General features: G+C 32.4%; 4 protein-coding genes across 4 annotated transcripts; 2 read left to right on the top strand and 2 right to left on the bottom strand.

The window, feature by feature from the left end:
* Window positions 1-1,337: 1,337 nt before the first annotated feature.
* LOC113404373 (uncharacterized) lies at window positions 1,338-16,140 on the bottom strand. Its single transcript, XM_026645245.2, has 8 exons — window positions 15,980-16,140; window positions 15,013-15,177; window positions 13,920-14,153; window positions 13,059-13,131; window positions 12,556-12,651; window positions 11,995-12,128; window positions 10,488-10,580; window positions 1,338-1,495 (listed from the first exon to the last, which is right to left on the bottom strand). The coding sequence occupies exons 1-8, from the start codon at window positions 16,111-16,113 to the stop codon at window positions 1,423-1,425; spliced, it is 1,002 nt and encodes a 333-aa protein (XP_026501030.2). The 5' UTR covers window positions 16,114-16,140; the 3' UTR covers window positions 1,338-1,422.
* Window positions 16,141-16,339: 199 nt separating this feature from the next.
* LOC113404372 (enkurin domain-containing protein 1-like) lies at window positions 16,340-19,249 on the top strand. Its single transcript, XM_026645243.2, has 4 exons — window positions 16,340-16,743; window positions 16,832-17,455; window positions 18,141-18,305; window positions 18,661-19,249. The coding sequence occupies exons 1-4, from the start codon at window positions 16,710-16,712 to the stop codon at window positions 18,819-18,821; spliced, it is 984 nt and encodes a 327-aa protein (XP_026501028.1). The 5' UTR covers window positions 16,340-16,709; the 3' UTR covers window positions 18,822-19,249.
* Window positions 19,250-19,496: 247 nt separating this feature from the next.
* Window positions 19,497-20,876, bottom strand: LOC113404318 (nucleoside diphosphate kinase 6-like). Its single transcript, XM_026645186.2, has 3 exons — window positions 20,571-20,876; window positions 20,012-20,172; window positions 19,497-19,803 (listed from the first exon to the last, which is right to left on the bottom strand). The coding sequence occupies exons 1-3, from the start codon at window positions 20,777-20,779 to the stop codon at window positions 19,658-19,660; spliced, it is 516 nt and encodes a 171-aa protein (XP_026500971.1). The 5' UTR covers window positions 20,780-20,876; the 3' UTR covers window positions 19,497-19,657.
* A 275-nt stretch (window positions 20,877-21,151) lies between these two features.
* Window positions 21,152-24,342, top strand: LOC113404353 (U5 small nuclear ribonucleoprotein 40 kDa protein). Its single transcript, XM_026645221.2, has 6 exons — window positions 21,152-21,355; window positions 21,433-21,559; window positions 21,980-22,183; window positions 22,685-22,927; window positions 23,292-23,470; window positions 24,134-24,342. The coding sequence occupies exons 1-6, from the start codon at window positions 21,239-21,241 to the stop codon at window positions 24,311-24,313; spliced, it is 1,050 nt and encodes a 349-aa protein (XP_026501006.1). The 5' UTR covers window positions 21,152-21,238; the 3' UTR covers window positions 24,314-24,342.
* The last annotated feature ends 251 nt before the right edge of the window (window positions 24,343-24,593 follow it).

The following is a 24,593-nucleotide window of genomic DNA, read 5'->3' as shown; positions in this document are numbered from 1 at the left end:
TATAATAAATTTGGCATATGGTTAGATTATAGTCTAGAATAGCATATAAGTTACTTTTTATCCGGAAAAATGAACCTAACGTCTGAACAAACGCCTCGCGGCCGAATCCAAAGTCGTACAACGATTGCCATTTTTTTTTAACCCAATGGATCGGTGGTCACCTTAGACACAAGATATTTTAACCATTACTTACACAGCCGATGCGCCACCAACCATGGGAGCTGAGAAGTCCTTTACGCTTACTTTAGTTTGTTCACTCACCCTTAAAACCGAAACAGTACTAAAATTTCTGTTTAATTGTAGAATTAATAATGATTGGATTGTAACAACAGAGATAAGTCAACCAAGTAAAGTAAACACACTAACATAATATAAAAGTTACGTATCAAGTTAACTAGTAGTTTCTACGTGATTCCGAGAATAACAAATACACGTCTCATAATATTCGGTGTCGTTTAAGCTAACTTAATGTATAGCAACATAATCATTACCTTACAACTTTACCGAAGTGAGTGAGGAAAAATACATAAAAACTAAAGCGAGCGATGCCAACGTAATATACATAAATATGTGCATCCACGATGAGACACAAGCCTGAGCCGCGTATTATAATATTATGGCAAGGCCATAATTTTCCTCGAGAGCGGAGACATTGATGTTTCAGAATACACTTAAGTGTAGATACTGCACTTTTGAACCTATTTATAAAAACCACGTGGAGTCGATTTCGGGTTTGATTTGAGAACGTCGAGGATGATGAAACACTTATCGTTCGCCGCAACTACGATTGTATTTTATTCAAATTTTATTTACAAACTTTTTTTTTTTAATTTAACTTTGGGACTTTTATATATTGACATTTGGGGGTACTTTAACGCAGTGTAATTATAATAAAGACACAATAAGAAATTTTGTTTTCGAGTGGCTCTAGTTGATTTGCAGTATTTGTTTCATGCGATGTCAATATATGAACATAAACGATCCGGTGGTCCATTAGCTGCCACCGCCTTTCTACATAAGAAGTTTTAAAATATATAAGATCTTTATACCGGCCTTGTTCCTACGATGCTTAATATTTATAAACTTAAGTATGAAGCAAATATTCAGTCTGTTAATCATTTTAATTTTAAGTTAATTTGTTTGTTTTTAACATTAACGTTTAGATATATTTTTTTAACATATGTTTAGTATAGCTTATATATATTTTTCGTTACACTTGCTATGTTTTGACTGAAACCATCCTTTTTTTCAAATCTAATATGACTACAAAATTAATTAAAAAACAATTACTTCCACAATATTTAATAAATCAAATAAAAACAAAGATATATTAAATTTAATTTCAGTATTATGATCTCAAGTAAATTTTAATGAATAATGAAAATATCAAGAAAAGTAGAAGGCATTCAAAAGTTTATGACACTATTTCCGCCTCACGACCTCGCCCGGCGGCGTGTCAACTTTTTCAGATGTTATCTCGTATTGCGTGTCCAATCTGTGAAACAAAACATTCTTGAGTACTGAATTAAATCGTTTGTTGCTAATAAATATATCAAATATATGACCCTCAGTTGATTGAACACTTTAAAAATCCGACGATCGCCTCCAAGCTATTTCAAATAACGAAATTATTGTATTATAATTATTATATCAAAGCTATGATTATTAAATACTTGCTGAACGGTTTTAGCCGAGCGAAATTTATAAAACTTTACCTATAGCACACAAGCCCCGTCTTTCCCCGAATATCATTTACACCACATTTCATCAAAATCGGTTCAGCAGTTTAAGCGTGAAGAAGTAACAGACAGAGTTACTTTCGTATTTATACATGCATGGAACAGTAATAGATTACATCAAAAACAAATGCCACTGAGTGTCTTTTGTCGATCCGTAACGCTTGTGGTATATTTTTGATAATCCATAAACAAGTACAAATCGAATAAAGATTTTTAACTTTGACTTTAAAATCGATACACAGTCGATACATTAGTGTAGTCAGTTTTTATATACATACATATATATACATCTGTTATATATACTAAGATTTCTAATGTCTAACATTAACTTAAATGGTGTTCTTTTATTTAAAATTTTATTTTAGTTGCGTTCAAATTAATATATTTTGTAAATCAACTTTATATTCGTGATTTTACATAATTATTATATTTACAATTGTAAAAGAAAAAATAGTATTGAGGATTTCAATATTTAATCATTTTTAAACGCAAAAGCTCGACTCGCGTTTACTGAATTTTTAATTAATAATCGTGCGAGATTATTAATTAAAAATTCAGTAAACGTCATTCTTTGCTAAAACTATTCTTTTTTTTTACTGAGCTATATTCAATGTAAGCATTATTAAATTCAGAGAGATTTCGAAGTCAATGCCACCAGGTGATCGACCTTTCAAACCCGGGTCGTTAGTTCGATTCCCAACTTGACCTGTATAATTTCACTGTCTTTATACGACAGTACGTGTAGATGGGACTTACTTAAATAACTTATGAATTTCTAATAGCAATCGTGACCAATGAATCACGGACCCGAATCTTATAATATATATAAACGTATTTAAATTGTTAAGACGCCATTATGACGTAGGTTGCCTAATTTTTCTATGAGATTTAACATGTAGTGGATGTAAGGACTCACGAAAAATATGTGGCAATAACATCTGTTCGTTACAAACTATACTCAATGAGAAAGATATATATATATATATATATATATATATATATATATATATATATATAAACTATCTATATATACATATATATATATATAGAAACTATCTATCGGTATGTAAAATGAAAATATTATTTATTTAGTATAATCTTATACTCGTCAAACCACTTTCGGATCATCGTCCCACCACTTTTAACATAGGTGAGTAAATTATTTTTGGTAATGCCACGTGACTACTAAATATTAATAAAACTCGATACTCATAAATTTAGACATATATAACTTTTTGCTATAATTAATAAAAATAATATCGCCTTGGAGAATGATATGGGGTGTCAATTATGATAAATCCTACCCTAGTACTAGATGGCAAATGACTGTTACATATTAATCCCCACTAATATTATAAATCTGAAAGTGTTTGTTAGTTTGCCCATTTTTTCAACAGAACAATAAATTTACGGAAAATTATTATTAAACTTTGTTATTATAACATTTAATCAAATCTTGCAACACAGTCTTAAGCCAGTTCCAGCCAACTGTAGAAACTATTCTTATAATAAATAATTATTTTCGTTTTAGTTTAAGGTTAAGGTTAAAATATAAGCTCATTGCAAAAAGGTATTTTAAATTGTCTAACTTTTTGCGCAAAGATAGTTTTCGAACTACCTGCAGAGACATACTTTACTCTTATCCCCTAAAAGTATAATATGTCAATTTAAAGGCTACGTAAAAACTAGTAACTGACAAAACGAATTGTTTATATATTTTAAATAGCAATTAGCCAACGCTATTTGAAATACAACCAGCGCCATCTAGTTAAATTTCCTCGTACCATATTACACTTAAGAGCATAGTATATTCTGATTAAATACAAACTTTATACCGCTCATAGAAACAGTTGCAATGAAATTCAACAAATTGTCGGAATGAGTTGAATACTCAATACGTTCCACATCGTATTATGCATACGCTGTGACATATCCACAAGTCACCTTTGAAGGCGGTCAATTACCGCGGGAACGGGATCCTTTCATATCAGGGCATATATCGAATCAAAACAAAGAGATACTCTATAAAAGTAAGCTTTTGAATCGTCATTTCACACAACTATAATAAACGTAAAGATACCACCGGTTCGGAATGTAGATCGTACCAAGAAGAACCGGCCAGAAACTCACTAGTTAAACTTTTCCGACATTTGAAATGCTAAAACATAATGAAACCATGCTGGTGACAGTATAGGCGGTAACAAATTTGATGGTAGTCTGCTGGCTGTCGATAGTGGTAATGTCGAACCGAGCCGAGCTAAACAAGCTGTAGGTATATGAAGATATAACTGGGCTCAAATGTGCATGCATGTAATGTAAATGTAATTATATACCGATGGAGACGGCTATTGTAAGTTCAGGCCATAGTCCGACGGTTTTACGTGTTACCATAAAAAAATTGTCTCATCGAGCGTGTTAGCGTATTTTTTAGTATTATTTGATTTTTATTTAAAGAATATTTCAATGTATTAAAAAAATATTTAAAAATTGTTAATTGTATTTGAAAGTAAAACAGTTTTTTTATCATCTATTATATTTATGAAACACATTCATGTAGGTACAAAAATGAATTAAATTAATAAAATTATTACTAATTAATTTATAGTTTATTCTTAATTCAAATAAAAAATATTTTTTTATTATTCTCTTTTTCTGTTCTCTGTACATATGGTTAAACAGTTTTATAAGGTGAAACAGTTTCGTTAAAAAAACGGTATCCATCCGGTACATATTTATTTAACACCACCAAGTACTTAATTACTTAAGACAGCGAAACACAATCAACACACACACCCCACAAATTTTAAATCTTCTTTTAAAGTGTCCAAAAAATTGACATTGACTTTATTTTTCATCGAGTCAATGTGAAAGACCTTAATTTTTAAAGCAGGACTACCCTACGCCTATCGCTAGTCAACAAATAACCATAATGTACGTTTAGCAATTCTGAACATTCCAAGGTTTTATCGGCGTGTCAACGTACAAGAAATCAATTCCATATTTTGTTGATTCCCACACGAAATTTGGATAACATTAGATGATTTTTTGTGGGCAGTGTCCCTCATTTTCTTGTCTATTACAATATATGTTTATATGAAAGGCAGACGAGTGAATAAACAGCTTAAGTACTTCGCGTTAGAGCAGCGTTGTTAAATGAGATTCAAACCTTATTTGCAAAAAGAAGGCCTTTGGCTACCAGTAATGTAACATAAATTAATAGCCTGGACAATGCTGTAAATTTACTGGGCTAAGACCTTCTCTCCCAAGGTTTCAAAGGCAGAATTTCATTGAAATTATACACATGCAGGTTTCCCGACGATGTTTTTCTTCACCGCCAATAACGAGATGAATTATAAACACAAATTAACACGTGAAAATTCAGTGTTGCTTGCCTAAGCTTGAATCATCTCGGCTACCAGAACGTGGAACCTTGATTTGATGTTAGTACCTCGCTCAACTACGAGAATGATATTTATGAATCTTGAATTTTTAGCCCATGCTTACCTTTAAAACAAAAAAGTATAACAGGAAAGGCATATTGTTCCCACTAAGGTACCAAAACCAATATACACTGAGCTCATATTTTAAGTATTTTAAATGAAAATCAGCTATTGCACTAAATACATTACAAGTATCGCTATAAAATGTCATATTAAATATAGCTACATTGACGGGAGCTGACTATCTAAAAATACAATTAATTCTCAGAAATGCAACAACATAAGCCCCTGACATAAAGTGAGCCAAACAGCTATTCTGTAAATATTCAACCTAAGTATTAAGTAATCTTAGTAAAATGGGTATATCTTTACATTTACGACAATAAATTAAATTTCAGAACATATTACAAGCATATTAGTATTCACTGCGTACCAAAATTTCGTAACGCAAAGGAACTTCCCAAACAAACTATCATAATACACTAAATTTAAACTACCCGACTAAGTTATGTACGATCACATAATCTCAACTTACTTTAATAACACATCAACCTATTTTAACCCTTAAATTCAAGCACATACGAGTTATAATCAGTGAAAGTTGTATTGGAGATTATAGAAATTAGGGCGGTGTGAATGGGGTCGCTTGGACCCGCACTCGTACATCTTTGATTAGAACTCATTTGTAGTCCTTGAAGCGAGTAGATTGGAAGGGTATCGGACAGGGTTATAATATAATGATCTCTCTAATATCATGTGAATAGGGTGGTTTACAAATGGCATCATTTCAAGACAATTTAAAACTATCTATAGTATATATATGAATAATACTAGCTGAACCTGCGGCTTTACCCGAGCGAAATTTATAAAAAACCAACTTCTAACCCCTGTTTTACCTCCCTAGGGTTGCAGATTCGTAAAATCGATTCTTAACGGATGTCAACACCCTATTAGCAACCTAGCTGCCAAATTTGAAGTTTGTAGATGTTATAGTTTCTTAGATTTCGTGATTAATCAGTGAGTGGTATTTCGGCTTTTATATTTTATATATGTATATAGAAGATTAAATCCTTATTTTTATCTCTCACATAAGTGTCGGGTGTACCCAAGAAGAGATATTTCTTTAAATCTAAATACGAGAACCACGCTCAGGGTATAACTTATTATATAAATCAAAGAAAATCAAAATCGGATTACAAATAACCATACCACTTCCTTATTTTAAAGTCGGAAAAAAACTTATATATAATACGTACAAACATATACGAGTACATATATATATAAACACGATAAAGGTATTTAACCCCTTCGACGAGAATATCTGGGTTACATAAGGCGCCGTCTTGACCACATCCCGACATTATCAATAACAAAGTCACATTATTGCACTCAACACTCCGGTAAATGAGACTTACACAAACCATTCATCAAACGTACAAAAGCTTTTAGCGGTACAAAGGACCGGCATCGTGATCGACCGGGTTATGACAGGGATGCTGTAAACAAGGGTTGTATTTCTTGAAAACAATATAAATATATAATTTATTGTAATATATATTAACAACATTCGTATATATAGAACGTACATAAATTGGCCAATATAAAACTTAACATTTAACTACTGAGTTTCTTGCCCGTTGTCGTTCGTCTCGGTAGAATCTATGTACATTCCGAAACCGACTGAGTTTCTTGCCCGTTCTTATTCGTCTCGGTAGAATCTACTTTCCGAAACTGGTGGTAGCTTTACATTAATTCAACACTAACATGACAATTTATATTAATAAAGAGGTTATTTTGTTTTAGATATTGCGACGTCGTGACAACGCGACTTGTACATTTCGCTTGAAAAAAAAACTAAATTACTCGGTAGCTCATAATCTATCTCTATAAAAAAATCACGTTCATTGGTCAATAATTTTATCGCCCCACTTTTATTTTATTTTCTTTCGATAAAAAACCCAATAACTTTTTATCAGCCCGACCTGGGGTTCCGCAGCCCTATACCTAGCTAGACCGACGAGGCATTTATTGTAAATAAATAAAATTAATGACCTAAAATGTATTATAAAGTGTTGGAGCAACCACGGCTATCCTCTGAACATCACTACATCTACGTGTTTAATTTAAACATATAGGTTGTCTAATCATTTCGTACATTGTTTTTTTGTATCGTACTTTTCCGATAAATCGCGCCTTTTTCCGAAATAAAATTATTACTTTTTAAAAATAAAATTTCGAAAACCACCAATTAAAACATTTGCTTATTTTTTACTATCTATGGCAAAAGAGCACAGATTATATGATGAAGAAGATTTATGATAAATAGGATATGCTTAATAATAAAAGCTTTGTCGTCTAGTTATTTGACAATTGAAAGACAAATATCAAATTACCGCTCATTGAAAGAGAGACATCAATCCCGACCGTACCGTTCAATCTCCACCGTGTCTTCTCCATCGCACGTGACATTGGCGAAATAATCTGTGCACAAATAAAACCCCCCAAAAAAAAGAAGAGAAACATCGATGTAAGTACCGGTTAATTTATTATTCAACATTTTATTATTAGTCATTAATGTACTAAATTTAAAACTACTGACGAATATTGACGTAACCAAATGTTAATTTAAACTCTCCAGCTTCTATGTGAAAAGTTCCATTATTGCTATAAAGTGCCATTTATAATATGTATTCATAAAAAAGCGAATTGTATTGATTCCTCTTGTTACCAGCCTGCATGTCGTGGACAATCAGCGGTCGATGAACTTTGTACACCTGGGGTGTATAACCTATGCAGGGTTGTTACCAAAGATTCAAAATACCAATGGTTTTTTTTTTCAATAATACCTTAACAACACTAAATTAATTTCTATAAAGAGATTTCGTCTGTCCCCAATTAATGTTTAATTTAAACAATTTAACTATTATTTTTTAAAAAAAATTAAGTAATTATGATACTAAGCTTTGAATCATAAAAAGGTTAAAATAAAAAAAAAAGTGTTATCTATGGTCATGGTATGATATTAAATTTCAGTCAACCCTGTATAAAATTTCACAAGTGTTCACATTAAATGCACAAGGATAATACGTTGTATTGATAAAATACGAGTTTTTTTACTTCTCTCCAATTTATACGCTTTTCATTTGAATACACTAGAACAGGGGTCAATGGACGGCTAACTCCGTATTTAAAAGTTCAGGCGCTGACATCTTTTGTCAGAGTGCACGTGCGCTCTGTCTTAAATTCCCACGGAATATGGCTTTTTATAATTCCGTACCGCCATTATGGAATTGTATTAAAAGCAATAGAATTACAATGAATCTTTTATGCATATCAAGGGGTTCTATTGTTATAATTACTTGCAACTTTTGTTACTAAAGTATTTCAGGTTACTGTGTTTGAACAAAACTCTTTATTGACTGTACAAGTTTGAACTTTTCTTTCTCTTTTAACAACCCCATTTACAATGAAGATATGAAAAATAGATTTGGTTTTTTTTTACGACTAATAGCTACAGAACACGAATTTAGTTCTGGGGTTGAAGGAAAACATTGGCATGAAAGAATTCGGCGTAATATGGAAGAATGTTTAATACAAATATAAATAAAGTATTAAATTCTACAGTACGTATTAGTCTGAAGGCCTCGTTACTTTTTTTGAGGCGTTCGAACCCTGGGTTTGGGGAACCCTGGCCACTAAAATGTTATTGAGTTTTTTTTGGAAAAATGCTCAGTAGCAGACCGGAGTTTAGAAGCTAGCAATATTTACTCTCCCGTTCTTCGGAGTAAGGATCAAAGGTGGGCATTAACTCGTTAATCCGTTAATCGTTAATTAACGAAGTTATTATTAGTAATTAACGAATTACTTCCGTTAAATTGAACTTCCTTTAACATTAGTCGTTTGTTAACATGTCTGTCGTCATTAACGATTAACGAAGTTAACTTTTGGATTAACTGTGCCCACCCAGGGCCGGACCGTAAGTTTTGGTGGCCCTGGGCTAACACTACTTAGGGGCCCACCTAAGCCATATCTGAACGTAGACTTATACCATACGATCTGGATTATTTCGCATTATCGTCTATTTTTGGCTCTGACTTGAATTAGCTGGGCCCCCTTGAATCTACGGGGCCCTGGGCTGAAGCCCAAAAAGCCATATTGTAGATCCGGCTCTGTGCCCACCTATGGTAAGGACATAGCACTGGCGTTTGCGCACACACTTGTGGACGACAATGCTCGTTGTCATACGCCAAATGCTGGTCACCTTAGTGTGGTGAAAGGATACCATATGTTAGTGCTTTACTATGTCATAGATTTAAAAATAAGCTATTTTTCTATAGAGGGGCCTAATGCGGAAAATCTTAATGAGGACGGCAAACATTTGTTGGATAGATTAATGTAGTAATCGCCTTCTGTTAACTTATGTTAAAAATTCAAATACATATCCAAAGCATTTCGCAAACATAAATATTCTAAATTTTAAATCAATGTATCCTTCAATTTTTTGTGCTTTACAACGACTAGAGAGCGGCAACTCCCCCTAGGGAAACCAAGGTTTCAAACCTTATTAAAACCTTAGAAAGTTATTAAGTTGGTTTCTTTTCTGAGTGTATTCTACGCGATATATTAAAAACCGATTTCGCACGTCGAAATCAATTCAAAACCAAAGGAAGTTCGTAATCGAGAGAATGTAATTTATAATAAATCATTAATAAATCTTAAATCCCACAAAAATTATGTTGTATAATATAAAATTTTAACTAAAATATAAACATAGAAAACATGTTTTCTTTAAATTGAAATGTAACCAAGCATACCCTTCCAAACGCGAAAATATAAATTGTCTAATAAACTTTTATTTATTTATTTATTTAAATACTTTATTGAACACCACAAAGTAAATGGGACGAAAGGCGGACTTAATGCCTGAAGGCGTTCTCTGCCAGTCAACCTTCAGGTCAAACAGAAAACCACGAAGGCGGTTATTAATAATGTATTAACAATATATAACAATATATGTACATAAGTACACAAAAATACAAAGTTCTGAGATGACAAAAATAATTCTGAATGGCGCTGCAGTGATTTGATTTATTGTTCTAACACTAGGATAAGAAAATTGTTACTAACAAAATGGGTATATAGTCTGAAATAAATGATATATTATATTATAATAAAAAAAGCTAAATACGACCGTATTGATAAAAGCTCATTATCTTTTTAAATCTGATAAAAATTATTACAATTGATTGCAATCACTTTGAATTACAGAATTGTTGATTTTAATTAAAAAAAAAAAAAAACAATTTACCTCAAATTCCTAAGACGACAATCGGAGATGATACTGATCCTGGATCTGGAGCCATCCAACGGTGGAAGAGTCGCTTTCGATCTTCCAAGCACACTGACAAAATTATGGAAATAAAAATATACTCTAAGATGGACAAACACATTAAACATTAGGTATTACTTTTTATTTATTTGAAATACGTGAGCAGACTGATATTTGCTTCGGCCAGCTCATGGTAAGGCTCCACCGACCATAGACATCAGCTCCCAACGATATATTAACCATTCCTTACTCTGTGAATGCGTCTCCAAGATTTGGATTTAAGATGTTATGTCCTTTGTGCACAGGCACTAATTTTATTTTAATTGCTTGTAAATATTTATAGTCGAATTTTAATTTTAATCTTTGCTAATATTATAAACGTGAAAGTATATCTGTCTGTCTGTCTTACTCGCTTCCACGGCTAAACAAATGTACAGAGTTTGATGAATACCAAGAACCTAGGACCGCCACCACGGTAATGGGACCATAAACTAGTTCAGTATATATATTTTTTAATATTAATATTATTATAGGCCTATAAATTATTTTGAATAAAATATTTATAAATAATCATCGAACGTTGTATAGCTTCAAGCCATTGAGTTACATTCAATACAGAATACCTTTTGGTTTGACATTTTTTATGGATAAAAATAGAAAAATAATTGGAATTTTTAATCTGTATTGAAAAACGGAAGACAATGGATGATCGTTACAAAAACTGGAAAATATAAATATTGTTAACTATGTATATTCAATATTGTTAATTATTTGACGTTCCCGTTTACTTGAAGCTGGGTCTACATCATACAATTGTCTACTGTTTGTCTATGTGTTATGTCACCGGAAAACATAGATGATTTATGTTATTATCTATATAAATAATATGATAATAGTAAGCTTAAGTAATAATACAATCATATATATAGTCAACCAAATTAACTAATCCTTTACAAAAAGGTACTTCCTTTGTCTGCGTGTGTGAATGCTTACCTCACATTGTTGGTAAATATTTTTCTTCACTCGAGTCCGATGTAAGCAGTCAAGTAATAAGTAAGTAATATCTAATCAAGTAGTGGGAAGCCATTGTGTAAGTTATTGTTTATATTGGCGATGTATTGTTAATACTGGTGTTTGTTTATTTTCTTATATCTGTTTCCGAAGTTCGTTGTAAATGAAAGATTTGACACGATGTATATAACAAGTATTGACGACCTCCGTGGTCGAGTAGTGTGTACACCGGTTTTCATGGGTACGCCACTCCGAGATCTCGGGTTCGATTCCCGGCCGAGTCGATGTAGAAAAAGTTCATTGGTTTTCTATGTTGCCTTGGGTCTGGGTGTTCGTGGTACCGGCGTTACTTCTGATTTTCCATAACACAAGTGCTTTAGCTACTTACATTGGGATCAGATTAATGTATGTTATGTTGACCAATATTTATTATTTATTTATTTATTATTATAATGTTTGTTTATGTGCATGTCACCTTGCTCGACTGAACAACTTGCTCTTCTCTGTAAGTCTACGTTTTGGTCGAAGTCTATCAACAGCCGAATCACCAGCTCCTTGTAGTAATCCGTTCACTGGAGTTGTAGTTTTAAGATCACATAACATTGATTCCTGTAAATATTCACATATAAAACACATTTATAATGTTTTTAGGCTGTGTGTACAGTATTCCTTTCACCATTAATGTGGTGCCAACCGCCATCGATTGGGGTGAAGACTTCATTAGTTAGTCAGACGATTTACGAATAAAGGACGTTTTGAACGTCGACGAAACTGTTATCGGAATTTTTGAAATTAAAATTAAAGTTGAAATAAGCAGTTGTGTAATAGTGTTAAATTATAAATAAAGATATATCAATAATAAACCCTTAATAGTGCACAATATAGCTGAGTTATTAGCAAATCGCATGAAATCTAAAGCTTGTTTATCTTTATTCCCTCTCCCATTGGAACAGGCTACATGTATTTTATTCAGTGTTACTACATGTGTTCTGAAATTTAAATTAAGAACGTTTTAAAATTTAGAATCACTATCAACCTTAGCCGATACCTCGCCGTTATTATAATCCGTGACCTTCTCCAAGACCTCACTCTCGGTGCCGATGTTACCGGCTGAACTCGTCGATTCTGTTTCCTGTTACAAAAATCCTTGAACTACAAGTCCAAATAAATAAAATCGCATGACGTGTGATAGTATTGCTCTATGATAGATGATAACATCTTTATCTGATACCGAGCCCAATTATCGCAGGTTAAATCAATAGACAACGTCCTGCGCGCCCCAAACCACTGATACCCCCCAGGTTATTATGGGCACTTATTGTGTGAATTTTGTCAACGCGTATTAGTTACAAATTGCTGCTTATATGAGAAATGGGAAAAATTGTATTTGCTATAGAATGGTTAAACAAATTATTATAAAAAGTTATGGTAATTTTTAGACGCCTCAACATTTTAAAAGAACATTAAGTTTTTAAGTAATGAATTACTAAACCTTTAACATCATTTCGCTCATAGCGGTTACGTTAAAATAAAACTCACATAAGTAATCGTCTTTGAAGTATCGTCTGACATTTCAGTTTGATCATTTGGAAGATTGACTTTACCGGGAAACCTAAGAATAATAACTACTGTTCACATTTTTTAATTTATATTATATCCTAAGTAAGTCCTCCTCACTGATTTCGGTCACGGCGGCATATCAAAGCGGACCACCCAACTACACAGACAATATTAAAGTGCACAAGTATGTGACACACACAGGCGTACTCTTCGTAATTCGATGTCACGGCGCCATTGCCGACGGCCGGTGGGGCCGACGAGGACTCGAGTGGCGACCACGGACCGGAAGACGCAGCGTGGGTAGGCCCCCTCAAGGTGGTACGACTACCTGGTGAGAAGGTCGCGGGAAGCCGCTGGTTGCGGGCTGCACAAGACCGATCGTTGTGGCGATCTTTGGGGGAGGCCTATGTCCAGCAGTGGACGTCCTTCGGCTGAGAGAGAGAGGGCACGCTAGGCGTCTTGGGCACCGACGAGTCCCATATATCGTATGGGACAGACATATTTGGCTAGTTATGTTAACACAGAGACGTAAAGTGGTAATAAAATAACAATAACAGCCTATAAACTTCCCTCCAACTGGACCGAGGCCTTCTCCATCTTTGAGGGAGGAGGAATTCCTTAAATAGCAGCGTGCTGGAATTTAATAAACTATTGTTTGTTGTTAACTTATGATCGCCAGTTCGCTTTTTATATAGCTAACAGATTCGTTGCGACCGCTTTAGTTTGCCTATCTATCTGTAATCTATATACATAAAGATTTTTATAATCGCTTCTCTGCGTGTGCTTTTCCAGCTAGTGTTGTCAAACTATTATAAATCCTATAGATTGAAGTTAAATAACCAGTATTCCTTTGGTATATCTTCAATAACCGGCATGTCTATGGACGAAGAGCTCGGCCATTTCGTCAAGATTTCATCTTGTATCTCTTCCTGGACATCTAACTCCTGTTTACACCATGTATCCTTGGGTGATGGATCGGGGAGATCGTCTGGCTGCCAGGACTCTTTTCGTTTTGGGATATGACAAGGTGGGTAGGCGCTCGGATCTTCACCAGGGTCGTGAGGAAAGAAATACCTTTCGGAAATATTTGCATTTTAAAATAAAACTTTATAAAAAACGTATGCGGACGGGCAAATGGGCCTCTATTGGTAAGCGGTCCCAAAAATATTAACCATTCTATACAACATATGTGGCCTATATGCCCGTCCGCCAACCAATGCAATAAAAAAAAAAGAAAAAACAACATCAATGCACTACAAACTCTGGGAACTAAGATTTAAAGACCCTCTTGGCTATAGTCAAACTGTAACACATTAAATTATTTTTTTTCATTAAAAAAGGCAGCGAGTGGCGCCAAATAACTTAGTAACCCGCAATCCAAAGTAAAAATCAAATATTAAAAGAGTATTCATGCTCGGCTGTGAAGGAAAATATCGTGAGGAAACCCACCTGTGTTGAATGAAATTCTGCCTCATGTTATATTTGCTGCACCTTATATTTGCTGGAGCCGAGATGGCCCAGTGGTTAGAACGCGTGCATCTTAACCGATAATTTCGGGTTCAAACCCAGGCAGGCACCACTGAATTTTCATGTGCTTAATTTGTGATTATAATTCATCTCGTGCTCGGCGGTGAAGGAAAACATCGTGAGGAAGCCTGCATGTATCTAATTTCAACGAAATTCGGCCACATGTGTATTTAACCAACCCCGCATTGGAGCAGCGTGGTGGAACATGCTCCAAACCTTCTCCTCAAGGGAGAGGAGGCCTTTAGCCCGGCAGTGGGAAATTTACAGGCTGCTAATGCTAAAAAATATTTGCTGAATTTCTATCTGACTTACTTAAAGGCTGACTTTACGTTAAGTGTGAACGAACAAGTGGAGGTTATTGGAAAGCATGTATATTGTATAAACTTTTAAGTATTCTATTTTTTACCAGTTGATTAGTTTAAACCATGCCTCCGATGCACAGTATGCTGTGAATAACACGTTCTGTTTCGCCATATACTTCTTGTAACAGATCTTTAACGCATCTTCAATTATTTCCTCGCGTATTTCGTAGATCATCAGGTCGTTTTCTTCCTTTTCAAGAATTTCCGCCCTTTCAAAGGAAACACCAAAAATATTAGACCAATCAACATTACAATATATTACATAGTTCAGTACATTACATTATACATATACCACACATCGTAAGTTACATATATATAAACATAGGTACCACTCAGTTGTATAAAAAAAATTGTATTTATTTAGTTAAATTAAAAATATACTTTATTCAAATAGGCTTTTACCAGATCTTATAAAACCTAATTTTAAATGTAAATCTAGCACCGGTTCGTAATTGATATTCTACCGAGAAGAACCGGCAAGTAAAATAGTTACGTTCTTCCGATATTTTAGATAATTATTATGTCTGAAAATCAACAAGTACTAACTCCACGATTTTTTTATCATATTTATAATATTGTGTTAAGTTTATTCTTTTTTATAACAATCTTCTTAAAATCAAAAACAATCTTCAATTTCGATTTCTGAATTGGTAGAGTAAAATATCTGCGGATTTTTTTATAGAAACGAATAACTTGACCCAGGGAGGAGAAATCTTGTATGTATCAAAATTGATTAAAAATAAGCTAAAATGATGAAATTAACTCTCAATTAGGGAGTTTATCTTAAAGAAACTGTTGACTGACATCCATACCCATAGTACTAAACTCTAAAGCGCGCATTCAAAGCGTAGTTATAGTTGTCATGGACTAATTATTATTATGATTTAATTTACTTTTACATGACCAAAAATTCGACTAATTATTGTGTGTTGTGTTTATTAAAGTTTAAATGAGTGACATGTAACATTAACTTCAAATTATAAAATTAATACCAAGTTCTTTCTACGTTACCATGTTCGTTCAGCGACATCTTTTGGTAATGCAACCAAAGTTCTTTGATCATCAGAAAGCTGCAATTTCTTTCCTCTTCGTGATAATTTAAATTTTCCAATATTTGACGTAGCCTTAATGGAACTAGTAGTCATGCTTTCATAATTCACACAAAAACATACCTCCTTATTATAAATTACATATAGTTATTTAAAAAATGTTGATTTGATAGTAAAACAGATTTATAATCGTTTGACATTCAACGACAAACTTCAATTGTATAACTGTAATGAAAAATAAATACTTTTTAATAACATATTGTTCAATATTATTATTGTGATTAAGGGTTTTATCAATGAGGACTTTTATCTAGCCTCCATGTTTTATCTATTCAAGGCTTAATCTCCTAGGTAATAACTTTGTCAACACCAAATAAATAGTTATTCGATAACGCCAAAATAACAGGGTAAAACAAAATATGTACCAATAATTTTATTATTTTCTACAAAATGGCCAGAAACAATTTTGTCTATGAGACAGCCATTTAAATGTTGACAGTTGTTTAAAAACTTAAAAAGTAAAGTGACAAAAACGGAACGAAAACTAAAAGATACCCCGAACTTATTTTTCTTGAAATATTTATAATTCAGTATGGACAAATATCAATTCATTTAAAAAGTGTATTGTTTGATTGGACACTAAATGATGAGTGTATATTTTATTTTCATAGTATTTGTTATTGTTTGATAACATGTATACTTTAAAAGGAATATTTCCGGAACCGAGTAAGTTGACATCGTTACATTTAAATATATTTGTTGATAAAGTTTAAATAATATAACTTAAATTTACTGAGTTTATTATGATTCTCAGAAAAGGAACAAAAAAAGAATTTCATAAAAGAAAACATGAAACAGCTGAAGTTAATTCAGAATAAGTCACCTAAAGAGCCTAAGTTAACTTTGAAGTCTGCTCAACCGTCACGTCTCACCACTCCGATAAATGCAAATGCACTCGCACAAGTCAAATCTTCACCATCGAGCAAAAGCGGTAAGGGTACGTTAAATGTCGGTAAAACGAGCTTATCGAATCGAAAAAAAATCAGTGATGTTCGGATAAAGAAGGGTGATATGGCCGAGTTTCTACGAAGGAAAGAGATGAGGCTGACGAAGCAACCTGAAGAATCATCAGGCGATGAAGCGCAATCGTCTGGGTCATCGAGTCGATTACGAGATATTGGCTGCCAAACTATAGAGTCAAATTTAGCACAGAGATTAACTGAGAGCACTAAGCTAACTATGTTATATCCAATGAAGGAAAGTGAGGACAATGAAGCTAAGATGAAAGCTAGCGGAGATTCAAGGAGTCACAGAAGTCCACCTCGGGCTACCCTTTCACCACGTCGAGCTGGTGATGATATGATGGAGGAAAAGCACCGGAGTCGTCTGAATGCCATTTTAGATAGAAAGGATAATAAAGATCCATATTTACCTCCAGGTAAATCAATGTGTATGTAAAAACGGAAACAGTGGTAGTTAAGATTATAAAAAAGATAAAATCTGATTCATGTATGCATTCTATTTACATGACAAAATATTAAGCTTAATCTGTTACTATACAGGACATTTATAATACATATCCAAAGTCCCTACAATAACAATTAGGACGAACATGACCTACTTGATTTTGTATTGACAAGCAATATAGTTTTTAATAAGGAAAACTTTTTGCAAAAAAAAATTGCAAGCAGTCATGAACTGTTATGTTAGTAATGAGTGATACTGAAATACTTATCAGTGACATGCTCACATAATTTCTCTTCCAATAGTTGGTTTGAAAGTACTTGAAAAAGTATTCTTGAATAATGTTTGTTTAAATTTTTTATTATAATATTCAATTAGGGCTTGTGGACTGTTGACCGCCATCACTACTGAGCTCTGCACCCATATATTATTAAATAAAATTTGAAAATTTATAATTCAACATAAAAGTTCAATACCTATCTAATTTTATCTACCAATGCAATCTGAGTGATGAGAAGTTTCAAGCCTTCTCTTATGTGGTCTCGACTCTTGGACAGAGAATTGTATGATACCTCTATTTAAGATAATGATGAAGAACATTGATTGATTACTGTCATCAAATTATTCTGAAGATTGAGATCTTGTTTTCTTTATTTTAGGTTATCAAAAGGGTGTGCTGCCAAAATATCTCCGTGATAGAAAGGATAGCACTAAGGAAGTAGAAGATACCAAAGGTGATGATGATAATACTATATGTCCTCCTCCTGGCCATGTGACTCTCCCCGACAATGAAAGGAAAGAAACATTACGGATGCTTCGAAATAGTATGTTATTGTTTTAGCATTTCTCTGTGTTACTATATAATGAAAATGATAATGTCAAATTAATTAAATACTTGGTGGTTGGGCTATATGGTCTCCAAAGTCTTCATAAAGTGTTTGTGGATAGGTAACACCTCTTCATCCGATATTCTACTTCCAAATAGCAATACAGCATTGTGGTGTTTCGGGTTGAAGTATGACTATAGAACCAAGGGACATAACATCTTAGTTTCCCAAGTTAGTGGTGCATTGGTAATGTAAAGTTATTTATTTTCAGGTGGCCAAATTAACTGTCTGTCATCTGATGTGAACATTATAAATTTACCTCAAAGTCTAAAAGTCGTGTTTTTTTTTTAAGGTTTTGCAGAGTTAGTAAGTGAATTAAACAAAATGCCAGTGAAAACTGACACATTAAGAATGCGAAATAGAAAAATGGAGCTAGAGAAGCAACTAGCGAAACTAGAGGAAGGCATCAAAGTATTTTCCCGACCAAAAGTGTTTGTTAAGATAGGAGAGTGAATTGATAAACCAAATATTTGACATATTTAAATTTAAATAATTTAAAATTACTTGAAAGACATTAAATATAAATATATCTTTAATACTTAGCTTTGTAACTGGGCAGAAGATAGTGAATTTTATGTATATCTATATAAACATGCCTTTTTTTATCCGTCCATATAAATTTGAAAGTTACCCAAAATAAAATGTGAAATTATTGTGATAACTTAACTTTAATTTAGATTAATTGTATGATTCTTGTAATTATATATTTGTATGGTTTACAGTGATTCTATCTTTTGGAAATTTAAATATATGCATATATTACATATAACCATTTCATTTTCTAAATAAATTAATAGTTATGACACTAGAATTAATCCTTTAAACTTGTTAATATAAAATTGTAGGTTGTTTTCAGTTAAAAATCTTTAAATTTTTAGACAAATTACCTGCTTTTATCTCATACCACATACTTGAATTGTTTGTGATTTATTTTGGTATCTATTACCATAGAGTTGTTGATATCATTTACAATTTGAATTTATTGACACTAAACAAGTAATTATTATTTAAATAACTTATTATCTCATCTTGTCATATATAACATTTACAATTGTAAACCATTTAATTGACTTGATGTTATACAATAATTAAAATGCACTTGGAATGTAATTTTTTTTTAATAATGTTTTGTGCTACGTTTGAGCTATTCAGCTTTAGAAGCTACTTATAAAATCTTAAAAAAAATGTAATTAATTTAATTTATTACATTGCTACAAAAGTATAATACTATGGTAACCAATATATTAAATATTTTAATTTAAAATTTAACTAAATACTTAAGCTTCTATTTATAATTTTCTAACATGTTGGAATAGATGATGATTAAATATAATGGGTCCTTTTCTATATGTAATTTCATCATGTGTGTGCCAGTCATAGAAAGAAAATTCAGGAAAGAAGAATTTTATTTCCCTCTCTGCTGATGTTACGGAATCTGAAAATAAATAATTTAAACTGTAACTTATATACAATTCTAAATTTAATTCTCAAAAGCACTCTAGAATAGCTACAGATAAATAAAACTTCATTTTTTTTTTGCCATTATCTACTATATTAGCACAAAATATAAAGCCAAAGTTACATATAATCGATTTACTGATTATAATAAATGTATAGTTAACAGATATATATTTTATATTTACCAGAACCATGTGCAACATTTCTTGTATCTGATATACCAAACATGCCTCTCAAGCAGTTCGGTTCTTCAAATTGTGCCTTATATACTTTTGTGGGGCCAAGCATTTTTCTCCAAAGTTTGACTGCATTAGTATGACTTATAATATGCAAGTCAATACTACCACTGATAAAAAAAAAATTATCTTAGAAGTGGTTAGTTTAATTTTGAAATGCTACTTCATGAAGATATTTTAAGATATATTTTATTATTTATATAGTATTTTTCATCAACTGTTATTATTAAATTTGGATTAGTAGTATAGGTATACAAAACCGGAATATTCATGAGGCAGTCATGTAGGCAACTGCCTCGGGACCCCACATCAACTAAGGGCAGGAATATAGAATCATAATTAATTTAAACTATCCAATTATTTAATGTATTAGTGTTTTTGAGAAATTTGACTGCCTCCTAAATATATTTATTTATATATATACTTTATTTTTTTTACGAATACAGTAGAGTATTGTAAATAATAACATCGAATACAAAATCGTATTATAGGTTATGTATTGCAATACCTGGTCATAAAGGTTATTAAACGATTAAAAAAGAACTTTTGAATATGTTCCTTATAGAAATCTTCTGCAGTTTCTTTTTCTAAACATATTCTTCTCGTTTTTACGACGATAAAACTGTTTTTAATAACGTTTCTAATATATGAAAGAGCGACCGGATTCTTCACAGCGTGTGGCTTTATTATTGCCAATGATAATTGTAATTTCTGCATTTTGAGAAATTTTCCTTTAAATGTATATCATTATTAATTTTTCATTCATACTTCATTAATAAATTATTTGAAATTCACGTAACTTTTATTTTAAGTTTGACAGTTAAGAAATGAGATTATGACATTGATCGTAGACAACAATGATGGTAATAATTTCGCGCAAAATAAGTTGTTCGTATATTCTAATATAAAGGAATTATTAAAATATTGCTATAATATTGTTTACTTTCAGTAACTAGTAATCTTCTTTAATTAACATATTTAGTAATATATTAATTCAGGCCATTATGGGGAGCTAGTAATTTAACCTATACTGTGTAATGCCTAACCCAGCGCTTGAGATAAATTATCTGTTCTCACGTCAAAAACATTAAAAAAATTTATGCCTAAAAGTCAAAACAATTCCCATTACGCGTGAGGTTCTTAATTATTATTCAAATCCACATAAACCTAATCAAAATGCCAGAAATGGAAATAAAAAGGAAAGGAGAAGAATATTCTGTAGTACCAGCTAAAAAAACCCGTCATGAAATATCGGTAGTTGGAACAAGAGAAAAAGCGGTTGTTACTTCTACGGTAAGATAGTTAAAATAATTCTTAAAGTTGTTTTATCTTATAAGTGATATTAGTAACCTCAGTAATGTTGTTTTTAGGTGCCAAGGACTTCAAATCTCTACGCGCCAATAATGTTACTAGAAGGACATCAAGGAGAGATATTCACAGCTAAATTTCATCCGGAAGGCAAACACTTAGCATCTGCAGGCTTTGACAGACAAATATGTAAGTATATTATTATAAAAACAGAAAAAGCTTTACAAAGTTAACTAGTTTTTTATTTTATTTAATAATATCAGTAATTATATTTTAAACTCTTAGATACTTCTTACAGTAAATATTTTGCCAATCACTTTCTAATTCAAAAGCCTCTGAGCCATTACAATAAATACAAAGATGTAAATCTTAGATTCTATTTTTCACAGTGTAAAAATGCTCTTATGCTTTTTCCCATATGAAGCAGGAATATATATGGATCCCGCTAGTGCCTAGAATGCCTGGTGTGACCTAGCACACAGGAATACAACAAAAAAAAACAAACATTGACTAAAAGTTAATTTATTATCAAAGCCTAACAAATACTAGCCTCCCAAATGCCAACAGTTAACTAGTTTTCCAAACTAATGAATAATATAAATATTTCAGACCTATGGAATGTCTATGGCCAATGTGATAATATCATGGTAATGAAAGGCCACACAGGTGCCATAATGGAGCTTTGTTTCTCCCCTGATGGTGCTCACATGTACACATGTGCCACAGACAATACAGTTGCCGTATGGGATGTCCCAACTGGAACGAGGATTAAAAAGTTAAAAGGACATGCTAGTTTTGTGAACTCAGTCTCAGGTATGTACAGTATAGAAAAAATAGGTTGCATCTAGTAACTTATCTTTGTATATAGTCTTTTAAAAGATACTTAATAAGATTTTAGTCTTTCATTACAGTTACTTGGTGCCAAGTAATTTATTCATTTACTATAACAATATTAATCATTAGTATTAATCAATTCATTTTCAAATATTTTAATATTAAAATTGAACAGCTTGCATATAATTTATTCAGATTTAAAATAGTATAAAATAAAACTTTTTTATACAATATTCATTGGAAGTCTTTTAATTTTCCACAAATGCTCGTAGCAAGAGTAAACTTAACTGTGTAACAAAAAAAGGATAAAAAGTAATCTGTACTTAGAAACTATAACATTATTTTTAATGCCTAACAGAAATTTCTAAACAAATATATATAAAAATTATACCAGTAGATGCAATATATAATATTAGTTAATTTTTTATCTAAATTTCATGCTATTTCTTAATTTAAAATAGATGTTTTATGAAATTTTAGGAGCAAGAAGAGGTCCAGAACTGCTAGTATCTGCTTCAGATGATAACACAATAAAATTATGGGACGCAAGGAAAAGAAACCCAATAGCATCATTTGACAGCTCATACCCCGTCACGTCTGTGCTATTCAATGATACAGCTGAGAAAATTATATCCGCTGGCATTGATAATGTGATTAAAGTATGGGACATAAGAAATAATCAAATATCTTATAAAATTAAAGGACACACAGATACTGTTACCGGTAAGTGTATTGTTTGGCTAAAATTTAAATTGATTCTGCTACCAGAATTTCCTATCTGCATTGTTGATTTGGGTAATGGTAATATTATTATTGTTATATTATTCATCAGCATCAGCAGCCTATAAATTTCCCACTGCTGGGCTAAAGGCCTCCTCTCCCTTAGAGGAGAAGGTTTGGAGCATATTCCACCACGCTGCTCCAATGCGGGTTGGCGAAATTTATATTATTAGTGATATTTTAATAGTAAATATCATAATATAAACTGTACCACTTATAGTCACTTTAAAAGTAATTGTTTATTTCAATTGTGTTCCTAGTCATGAGCTGTTCTGTCTGATTAATAGATAACTTATTGTAATACTAGGAATGGCCCTGTCATATGATGGCTCTTATCTGCTGTCAAATTCAATGGACAATACACTGAGGATATGGGATGTGAGACCATTTGCCCCATCTGAACGCTGTGTCAAATTGATGTCTGGACACCAACATAACTTTGAGAAGAATCTACTTCGATGTGCCTGGTCTCCTGATGGATCAAAGGTAACTGCTGTACACAGAGTATGTATATTTATGTATGAAATGTTGAATATGTATATCATATATTTTACTTATAGTAAGTAATATTGTAAAGTTAGAATAGAAATCATGTGATTTTAATGATATATTGTTACTTTATGGTAAGTGTTGCTACTTTAACAAAACATAATACCTATGTATCAAATCAATTTATTAATTATTCGACCACAAATAATATTTTTCTTGCTAAGCAGTGTTTTTAATTATAATTTAGTGAACCAGTGCACAGGTACAGCTTTTCTAATTTATAACTCATGGTTGCATCACATTGTCGATAAAACAAGTGGTTTATATGTATTAACTTATTATAAAACTGGAATATTTCCTTCTCCTTCTATATATCTAGTATGTATAATTCGTATAAATTTATCTGCTCATTTCACATTAACAGCCTGTAAATTTTCCATGCTAGACTAAGGCCTCTTCTCCCTTTGAGGAGAAGGTTTAGAGCATATTCCACTACGCTGCTCTAATGGGGTTTGGTGGATATACATGTGGCAGAATTTCGTTGAAATTAGACACATGCACGTTTCCTCAGGATGTTTTCCTTCACCGCCGAGCACGAGATGAATCACAGATCATCACAATTAAATCACAACACAAAAGAAAAAAATATATAATTTTCAGGTTGCAGCAGGTTCATCAGACCGATTCTTGTACATCTGGGACACCACGTCACGTCGGGTGCTGTACAAACTGCCTGGTCACAACGGTTCAGTCAATGATGTCCATTTCCACCGATCTGAGCCGATCATGTTATCAGCTTCCAGCGACAAACAAATATATTTAGGAGAAATAGATAACTGAAATACATTTATAAATAAAGTTCTAATTTTTATTTCGTCATTTTACTCATAAAATAATTCTCCTTTTTTGTTCTGTACATATTAGGTCCTTACATATGAAATAGGCGTTTTGAACGGGAGGAATATAAAGTCAATTTTTTTTGTAAAATTATTGTTAATCATAGTATGCACATCGGAGTTGAATTTTTTGGATGTCGCAGACATTCTAATTGTAGCTCATCTAACTTAGTGGTTGTGTGTTGTGTAGTGTGTGTTCTGGCGTTGTCGTGAAGCAGTAGTGG

Source organism: Vanessa tameamea, chromosome 17 (genome assembly GCF_037043105.1).
Source record: "Vanessa tameamea isolate UH-Manoa-2023 chromosome 17, ilVanTame1 primary haplotype, whole genome shotgun sequence".
Lineage (NCBI taxonomy): Eukaryota > Metazoa > Arthropoda > Insecta > Lepidoptera > Nymphalidae > Vanessa > Vanessa tameamea.
This window is presented reverse-complemented; position numbering and strand designations above follow the sequence as displayed.

Coding starts and splice junctions, on each gene's coding strand:
- LOC113404318 (XM_026645186.2), bottom strand. CDS start 20,779: ATGCAGAAATTACAATTATCATTGGCAATAATAAAGCCACACGCTGTG. Junction 20,173..20,570: donor TTAATAACCTTTATGACCAG/GTATTGCAATAC, acceptor TTTTTTTATCAG/TGGTAGTATTGACTTGCATA. Junction 19,804..20,011: donor AAATGTTGCACATGGTTCTG/GTAAATATAAAA, acceptor ATTTATTTTCAG/ATTCCGTAACATCAGCAGAG.
- LOC113404372 (XM_026645243.2), top strand. CDS start 16,710: ATGTATACTTTAAAAGGAATATTTCCGGAACCGA. Junction 17,456..18,140: donor AGATCCATATTTACCTCCAG/GTAAATCAATGT, acceptor TCTTTATTTTAG/GTTATCAAAAGGGTGTGCTG. Junction 18,306..18,660: donor ATTACGGATGCTTCGAAATA/GTATGTTATTGT, acceptor TTTTTTTTTAAG/GTTTTGCAGAGTTAGTAAGT.
- LOC113404353 (XM_026645221.2), top strand. CDS start 21,239: ATGCCAGAAATGGAAATAAAAAGGAAAGGAGAAGAATATTCTGTAGTA. Junction 21,560..21,979: donor AGGCTTTGACAGACAAATAT/GTAAGTATATTA, acceptor TAAATATTTCAG/ACCTATGGAATGTCTATGGC. Junction 22,928..23,291: donor ACACACAGATACTGTTACCG/GTAAGTGTATTG, acceptor TTGTAATACTAG/GAATGGCCCTGTCATATGAT.
- LOC113404373 (XM_026645245.2), bottom strand. CDS start 16,113: ATGACTACTAGTTCCATTAAGGCTACGTCAAATATTGGAAAATTTAAA. Junction 15,178..15,979: donor GATGTCGCTGAACGAACATG/GTAACGTAGAAA, acceptor TTCCTTTGAAAG/GGCGGAAATTCTTGAAAAGG. Junction 12,129..12,555: donor ACGGCGAGGTATCGGCTAAG/GTTGATAGTGAT, acceptor GAATATTTACAG/GAATCAATGTTATGTGATCT.